The 9,505-nt window shown below is 41.2% G+C and overlaps 1 protein-coding gene across 1 annotated transcript; it reads right to left on the bottom strand.

Moving 5' to 3' along the window:
• Positions 1 to 404: 404 nt before the first annotated feature.
• kat8 (K(lysine) acetyltransferase 8) lies at positions 405 to 8,704 on the bottom strand. The gene is made up of 11 exons (XM_037791750.1): positions 8,218 to 8,704; positions 6,393 to 6,467; positions 6,114 to 6,295; positions 5,977 to 6,030; positions 5,593 to 5,757; positions 5,118 to 5,207; positions 4,801 to 4,941; positions 3,758 to 3,851; positions 2,066 to 2,216; positions 1,783 to 1,937; positions 405 to 646 (listed from the first exon to the last, which is right to left on the bottom strand). Exons 1-11 carry the CDS (start codon positions 8,531 to 8,533, stop codon positions 582 to 584), a joined length of 1,488 nt encoding a protein of 495 aa, XP_037647678.1. The 5' UTR covers positions 8,534 to 8,704; the 3' UTR covers positions 405 to 581.
• Positions 8,705 to 9,505: the final 801 nt, after the last annotated feature.

The following is a 9,505-nucleotide window of genomic DNA, read 5'->3' as shown; positions in this document are numbered from 1 at the left end:
CTCTCAGGTTTCAAACCGGAACCAACATGGCGGCTCATTTGGACTTTCTTCTCTTATATCACAAAAATAGTTCACCGAAATGTGTTTCTGAAAACATTTTATTCCAGAAATAAGCCATCCAGTTGCTGAATCTGTCTTTATTCTAGATCGACAACGGCTAATTTAAAATTTTTTAGGGAGTTTCCAGAGGCGGTGTGTTGCGCCGGACGCCCCAGATTTGCATGAAGGCCTAGCAGCCCATGACGGAAAGTGTTCGTCTAATCAGGTGCCTAGTGGCAGCCGATCAAGCGTCCAATGCTGGGAAGCGAGGCGATCCCTCGCGATAAAAAAAACCCGCCTCTGCGAACATGTACCATTATAGAACCAGTTCATACTCAAAAAAAGAAAGAATCAGGAGACAAGTCTGGGATTTTTTGTATACATATTTTAAGAAAATACTGACAGATGCAACTAATGACTATATACATTGATTTTTCATAACAGCAGAGTTTTGCCAGTTGAGGAAAAAAGGGTGAACTTGGCAAATTATATAAAAACAGGTGGAATTGGATGGACAGATGTGGCGTCACTGGCTCCGCCTCTCACTTCTTGGACAACTTGGCTTGTTTATTTTTGGGGGGCGCCCACTTCAAACACATAGTGTCCACTGTGAAAGACACAACACACAAAAGAGAGAGATGATACACAAAGACACAAAGCAAAGAAACCCCACCCCCGCAGGTAGATTTCTATTTCTGTACGACACAGTCAGTGCTGCAGGAACAAGTTTGAGATTGAAACAGACTCCGAAAATTAGTTCATGTCCGTGTCGTCCAACAGTGACGTGCTCAGGTCAAATTTATGAGCAACCATAAAACTGTTCACGTCAGCCTCAGAGTGATAATTTTGAGTCAGAGATTTTGTCATTTCTGACAGTGCCGATATCTCCCACTTGTTGAAAAAAACTACAGAAGTGTCAATAAACTGGCTGCAACGAGTGAAACTATAAATTTGTGTTTTTAAAGATTTACGTCTTCAAATTTGTATTTTCCAGAGCCGACAGATGACGATGGTGAGACGTAAATTAAAAACTGTCCCTTCAGTTACATCACAGGACATCATCTGCATGTCTTCACAAATCTGTTTTCATTTAAATAGTGTAAGAGAAGACAGATAGAAATAGCATAGCCTAATATTCACTATTGAGCCTGTTTGTAACCGGTACCGACAACGTTATCTTCACTCTGCCTCTCCTCTGCTCCGCTCTGTGTATGTATGCCGAGGCTGCCCCGGCGCACTCTGTGAAACAAGAGAGCAAAGCGGTGCGCCGCTGCAGAGACAATATACGGGATTAGACATGCAAAATTGTTGACTTAGAATTTGAATATCAACGTTACGAATGACGCTTCAAACTAATTGGTACAGCCTATCTGAAACGAGCAGTTCTAATGACGGCATGTATGAGATACAGTCTGAAGCCACGGAGAACGCTGATGCAGTGGTTCCAGCCGGAAGGAAACAAAAATGTAGAGCATTCATGATGATGTCATTCTTTATAGCTTATCTATCAATTGTATTTAAGCTCAACAAACACTGATAATATGTGACCAGAATTTCTCCAATTCTGGTCACAGCTCTGTGGTTCACACAGAGACATACAAAAAGCAGAGGAGCACAGTTGCTTGTTGACCGGCGCGGAGAAATTGCGTTATTGGTGAATGTTTTGTTGTTTAAGTTACAACCAGGTTAGAAATAAGGGAATAAAATCATGCAAATGCAAAAATATAAAATGTCTGAACTTACCTGTGATTGGTGGTTTCTTGTACTGAGCGCTCTTCAGGTGCTCTTCCACCAGTTTGGGCGTCACACAGATAACATGCTGACCTTTCCAGTATTTCACCATATTGAGCGACTGCAGTGTGCTGATGATGTCACTCTGCGTGATGCTGGTCATCTGGCTGAGGAGAAAGAGAGAGAGGAGGGTCTGATATGGGCATCAAAATCAGAGCTAAAAAGATAGGAAAATGTCTGGGTGTCTGATGGTGATGTAACTTTGTTATAGAGAAGTGTATTTGTGTGTCTCTACCTGAGGTCTTTGATGGACAGCGTTCCTCTGAAGTCCCTCAGGATCTCCAGCAAGACCCAGGACCAGTAACTTCTGTAACTCAGCTTGCCCAGATCAGACAGAGGCTTCTCTGGAGAGCCGACTGCACTCTCCAGCTTAGACAGCTCATAACCTACACACACACACACACACACACACACACAGCAGTAAAAACACAAATGTTAGTACAAAAGTGATGGTTCATTTGTGTGTTTCATACACTCTTTTGGACAAGAGGTTGGCTCTATGGAATCCACCGTGAGTGCACAAATATATGCATATTCCTGCTTAAACTAATCAGTCTGATTTCCCGTCAATTTATAAATCAACCAAATGACACTGGTGATGATTAGCCAGGGCTCCAGACTGCAACCAATACAATCGCATATATAACATTGTACATCATTTATTGTGAGTATAAGAGTTAAAATGTCACGTGGTGCCATTCTTGCAAGTGCATGATGATCATTGCCATCAGCCACTGTCTATTCCATCCCTGTTTCCAAAGTCTCAAAAGTCAACTTGACGAGCGAGCGGTCGAGCTTGTGCTCGTCACTGCCCCGTGCTCGTGGAATCACATTTGTGCAGGCGGAGCAGAAATGCTCTTTCGCGAGGATGCTTTTCCGCTTGCTCTGTGCGCTTGTATCACATGCATGCCCCTGATTTTTATGTGCACGGGTTGAGACTCGTTTAATGCTATATGCATGTATGCAGCGGTGCACATTGTGTGTGTGACGTGTATGTACGTAGCGGCGGGAAAACTTTACAAAGCAAAGAGAGGATGAGGCTGGTGGGGAGGGAGAGACAACCACAGGTTACGACTCACTCGCCACTGATGATGAAAGTGGAGGCAGGGAGAGACCCACTGAGCCAGTGTCATTGATTTAGATTTAGATATATTTATCCCAAGAGGGATATCTGTTTCCACATCCAGTACACAGAAACATACAGATATACATAGCAACACAAAGCAACATACAGGTATACAGTGGTGATACCAGTGGTGGAAAAAGTATTAAAATCTTTTTAAGTAAAAGTACTAGTACCACAGTTTTAAAAACACTGTTACAAGTAAATGTCCAATATTTATGATATAAAAGTATTTAAGTATATAATCAAGAAAATTTACTTGAAAGTATAAAAGTACTCACTATGCAGTCAAATGGGTTCTTTAGTTGTTACATTATTATATATATATATATATAATAATGTAACAACTAAAGAGTAAGTAGAGAGAAGGTAAAGCGGTGCAAATATTCTAAATATAGAATATACTTAAAACTGATATTGACATATATATTGATATTGATTTTTTTTTAGGTGGCCAAAATATGTTGCTTAGCCTTTGTGCTGGTACTCCTGTCTATTTCCCCAAACTGGGGGCGTGTCAACCACCATTTACTGTAGGTAATACACAGACTATGGATAAGTACCTCATACAACCCCATTGAGAAACATCAGAACTATCCTTTTAACAAAGAAAAGATGGAAATGTAGACTTTGGTAAACTGTCATAATTATTCATCATTCTGATCAGTATATGGGCTAATATATTACTAATAGAAAAACCTATCAATATATTTAATCATTAGTGAAAAGTAATCATTAGCTGCAGCACTGATACACACACACACACACACACATATTAAGGCTACGTCATGGTCTCTCACTTACTAAAAGCTATGAGGAACTTTCCGTAGCCTCTGCGTTGGTACGGTGGCAGTGTGAGAATACACGCCACATTATTCCCATCTGGAGACTCTTTCTCCTGAAAACCAAAAGGCAAAAGTTCAGACAAACAGTTCATGATTCCAGTCCGAGGTTCTCTCCGCCAAGTGTGGGATTCTGCTGAATTCAAACAGTGAGATTCAAAGGTTTAGCGATAACACTACAGCATCAATGATCAGTGAACTGCTTACAGATGTAATGTGTGATGATTTGTGAAATAACATGCAATGGGAATTAAAAGGTACCCTGTGGAGTTATTGACCATTACTAGAGCTGATTTACATATGGTGGGGGCAATATGCTTAGAAATACATGGATGTAAACAAACAGATTTAAAATTATATTTTTTTAAAATATATTTCTATATATTATATTTTTATATAAATTTTTATCAGCTTTACAAATGTTTTATGAAAGGAATGCATTTAACACTCATTACTCAGGCCTCAAAGATAAATACACTGCGTTTTGTTAACCCTTGCCTCACTTTAAAAAAGTTGCTCTTATGTCCTTAGAGGACAAAAACTGCCATAAAATGATATATTAATATTATTTTCCACTTCCACTGAGTTATGTGGGGCAAACATGAGAAAATGGCTAAATCTCATGGAAAATAGCAAAAACTACAATGCTGAAGACAGGGCTCTAGACTTAAAACCTGATATAGTAGAATGCATGATTTTATGCTGTAATGACTGTGGGATCAAAAATTGTGGTTTTAATGGGGACATTTGTGTCCCTAAGGGTCTGAGTGACTCTAATTTGGTTACACATTTATTATAGACTTATTATAGGAGCTGAGGTTGAACTTCAAAAATTAAAAAAAAAAAAATTCACACCCTTGCCAAAATGTATTCATTAACAGACAAAAAGATTTAAAAAAATTACTTAAAAAGCCAAAAATGTCCCTAGGGATGTATAAGGGTAAACACTGACTTAATTGTCAAGAGAGATCGAACATCAAGTGAGCCCAAGATTGACTGCCTTACTTTTGAGAAGTAGCCGACGATGTGCGCTCCCTGTTTGTTGACTTCAGTGAGGATATAGAAGATAAAGGGCTCCACGTCAAAATAAAGCGTCTTGTGGTCGAGAAATAGTTTTGCTAGTAGACAAAGATTTTGACAGTAGATCTGGAAACAGAGATCAACAAGGAATCACAACAATGAACATCATCATCACAAAAATGTCCAGTTTGATTTCCACTGGAAACACAGAGTGGGACACACACACACCAGAAGCAGAGGAATCCATATTATTTAGAATTGAACATCCTCAGATGTGGCAAAGACTTTCCAGGTAAACTCACCTTGTGGTCCCGCCCATCCACTTCATACACCGATATGTTGCTCCTTCTGTAGATTTCTTTGCCTGGAGGCTGTTTCCACTGACAGTGGGACTGAGGAGACAAAGGTCAGAAAGGTCAAACCTCTTGCTTTCAGGTTGCACGGGATGTACAAAAATCACTTAATCACTGCTAATAGTTTATCTTGGAATTAAACTTTATAGGATTGGGTTTCACAGGTGGAAAAAATGTGTGTCACAGAAAAGGCAGTTTTTCTTCCAAAATAAATATATAAATAAATATATCAATATAAATTCAAGACATTCTGCAGGACATTTACTAGGACTCTGAGTTTAAGAATGGAGACATGACTTGTGAAATTAAATGTCTTTTAAATGAACAAAGACAGCAAAAGGATGGACAAGGAGCTATTCTGTTTAGCTGACGTCTTTATTTGGCACAAACATTCCCTGCGTCCTAAAGTGAAAGCTTCACTGACCAGGTGGTGTCTGAAGGTCTTCTCATACTTCATGTATTTAAGGCAGTACTCGCAGATCCACAGCTTGGGCTGCTTGCCGTAGTCCTCGGGAAACGGCGAGAAGTACCAGGCATCGATCTCGAAGTTTCCTATCTGGATCTTATCCACATATTTCACTTTGGTGATCTGAGGAAGAGACACGCAAGGTCTTACAATGAGGGAAATGATTTTCATCACACCGAGATGGCAAAACATTCAAGAAGTTGAATACATAAGCGAGTTAAACCACATTATGTAGAGGACACAGCAGGAGTAAACTGAACGTAAAGTGCAGCAGAACAAGATAGTAATGTTTGCTCTTTTTGTAATCTTTAATAAGAGAAACTAATAGACACTCAACCATACCGCCTCATGCTCCTTCTCCAGGGCAGCTGTTGTTGGGTCCATCTCGGCATACGTCTGCAAGGGAAAACTCCATTACATAAATATCAACAAAAAAAACCAACAGTATGAAATGACTATGTAACATACAATGTCTCTACCTTCTGTACATGGTTGATCTCGTCATGCTTGCGCTTCTGGTTGCGAGTGATCTTCCTTTCAGGCTGTTCACCCAAATCACCAACACCGAGATTGGACTCTGTGCTCTTCCTCACTGCATCCTTCACTGTCTTGGTGAGTGCCAGGCGGGCCTTACCCACCCATTCATCTAGGCGCCTGTTGACTGCATAACCAAAGAAAAGGAGATGAGGATCATTGTAAAGCAGCAGGTGAGGAGATAGAGAGGGTATGGGCATATCAAGAACTCGTCATGTACTCACATCCTACATAGTGAACATAGAACTCCTCTCTGCCCTCCTGTTCATTCAATCGGGACTGAATAACCTCTGCTGTATCTGAAAAAGAGAGCAAGATACCAATAGTTAATGAGCCTTTGGTCTAACAAAGTATTTTTTGGTCAGGTACAAATGCAAGCTCTATATATCTCCTGTTTGGGACGTCTCACCAAACTCCATTCAGATTTCTATGACTTGAACACCTGCTTTGCTCAATAGCAAACATAGCCTACTTATAAGATAAGATAAGATATTCCTTTATTAGTCCCGCAGTGGGGAAATGTGCAGTGTACAGCAGCAAAGGGGATAGTGCAAAAAACAAGATGCATCAGCTAACACAGTAAAAAAAGGAGCTAAACAAAGTGTAACAAAATATGAACCATTTAAATAGAGGAAGTATAAAAATAGGAGCAGTTTATACAGTACTGACAATAAACAGACTATTAACAAAATTGCACAAGTGGAAAATGATATTGCACAGTGAGAATTAAATGAAATTCCACCTGAAAATATTAGGTTATTGTTATTTAGCCTGATAAAACGTGACTTGTGTTGAGCCATTAATCAATTCGGCAATCTCATAATCTACCAAATTGCAACGTTATTAGCCTATTTACTCTAGTGAAATACCAACTTTTAGACGTGGCTCGCCTTGTTGTTTGCACTGTTATGGTTCTATCATCCACGCCGATTGTTACAGAAAGCCCTGCTGAGCCTTTATAAATCAAAATTAAATTGAATTACGTCTTTACTGACAAGTTTTCAAGAGAATCAACTCAACTTTGCACAAAATGTTAATGGAGTTTGGTGTGAATTTCTTCACAAAAACAAAGCGAGAGTCCTGCACAACTTACGTCAACCTGCTTGTCAGGTACAAATGCAAGCTCTATATATCTTCTGTTTGGGACGTCTCACCAAACTCCATTCAGATTTCTATGACTTGAACACCTGCTTTGCTCAATAGCAAAAATAGCCTGCTTATTGTTATTTAGCCTGATAAAACCTGACTTGTGTTGAGCCAATAATCAATTCGGCAATAATCATAATCTTCCAAACTGCAACGTTATTAGCCTATTTACTCCAGTGAAATGCCAACTTTTAGACGTGGCTCGCCTTTTTGTTTTTATTGCAATGGTTTTCATCATCCAGCCGATTATTACAGAAAGCCCCTCAGAGCCTTTATAAACAAAAATTAAATTTAACTACGTCTTTACTGACAAGTTTTCAAGAGAATCAACTCGACTTTTCACAAAATGTTAATGCAGTTTGGTGTGAATTTCTTCACAAAAACAAACGAGAGTCCTGCACAGCTTAAGTCAACCTGCTTGTCAGGTACAAATGCAAACTCGACATCTCACCAAACTCCATTCAGATTTCTATGACTTGAACACCTGCTTTGCTCATTGGCAAACATAGCCTTACTTATTGTTATTTAACCTGATAAAACCTGACTTGTGTTGAGCCATTAATCAATTCGGCAATAATCATTATCATCAATCATCTATTTCCTCCAGTGAAATACCAACTTTTAGACGTGGCTCGCCTTGTTGTTTGCGCTGTTATGGTTTTATCATCCAATAAATCAATCCAATCATTCAGCCGATTGTTACAGAAAGCCTCTCTGAGCCTTTATCAATCAAAATTAAATTGAATTACGTCTTTATGCCAAGTTTTCAAGAGAATCAAAGCAATTACACAAAATGTTAATGGAGTTTGGTGTGAATTTTCTTCCAGAAAACAAACGCACAGCTTACGTCAACCTGTTAACGTTAAGTGTTATTGTGGTGAAAAAGAGGCATATATAACTCACGCCATGTCTTATCGGCTCTTTGACATAAATACGTCTCTCCAATTTCCACCGACACCTCCTGCTCCCTGCCGCCGCAGTACCCTCCGCCTCCGTCCGGGATGTGATGACTACTCGAGCCTCCGGCTTCTCTCACTCTTCCAGCGGCCTCCGCCTCGTCCTCCTCGCCGCCGCTGCCGTTAGAGGAGCACGCAGCCGGGATGCTGCTGTCCAGGTCAGCCCGCTCACTGTCCAGAGGACCGGAGTCCATATCCACGTCCATCCGAGGCTCAGAGTCCTTGTTATCGTAGCTTTTGTGAAACACGGTCCCGCCAGTCATTACCTCTGTCGTTTTGAAAACAACAAACACGCCTCTGCGAACCTGCGCAGTTCAGATGAGTCAGATCACTGAGCGAGGAGAGCGAGGAGAGAGAGGCTGGTTAACTCCTCCAGCTCCATGATGGGAGGGTCTACGACACAACAACGGCCAAGATGGCGTCGGGGGGTGACGTAGGTTCGTTCCGCCCCATGGATATTAGTGATGTGTCGTCACGAACGAGCCGGTTCAAAGAGCCGGCTCTTTTACGTGAACGACAAGAGCCAGCTCCCGTCCGAGAGAAGTTTTTTTTTGTACAGCCGGAGTCACTGCTGTACTCTGCTCCTCTGCCTGCCTGCTTGCCTTCACTCAGCTCGCTCCACCTCTACACGTTCATGCGCGCACACTACACGCTGCAGAAGAGTTAGTAGCTCTGAGAATATCTAGTGAATGTACAATGGACATTTGTGCAGAAATAACTGCTGCAGCTCCTCCAGACCAACAGAGGTTTCCCGTGTTTTTGAAGTGACGGGGCTCCGCAGCGAGTAACGTTATCGTCTCTGACCGGGTGCCGGTGTCTCCCTGCGGGCGCAATCGGAGACAATAACGTTTCTCTTCCTGCTTCAGCCTCCAGGGCTGAAGCAGGAAAAGCCAACACTAGGATCAGCATTGATTCATGGAGAGACCTTCGTCTGGTCAGCTAACATTACTGCCAAGCAGGTGAAATATAGAGTGATATTGTGTTTTTAGCTGACGTGTGTCACCTCACTGTTTTGAGCGATGCTCGTTCATGTCTATTTAATAGAGCAGGCCCGACTCTGACTTATGTTGACTTAACGGCCACAGGTGTCGCTGTTAACAAGCATTTCTGATTCTTACAAACAGTCCTTTTAATTCAAGGCAGAATGATAGGACGATCTTCTCTGCGCCACGGGCACTCCATGCACTGACTGTGACTGAATGTTGTGTTAATGACATCCGTGCGACCAATCAAGT

This window comes from Sebastes umbrosus, chromosome 14 (assembly GCF_015220745.1).
Source record: "Sebastes umbrosus isolate fSebUmb1 chromosome 14, fSebUmb1.pri, whole genome shotgun sequence".
Lineage (NCBI taxonomy): Eukaryota > Metazoa > Chordata > Actinopteri > Perciformes > Sebastidae > Sebastes > Sebastes umbrosus.
This window is presented reverse-complemented; position numbering and strand designations above follow the sequence as displayed.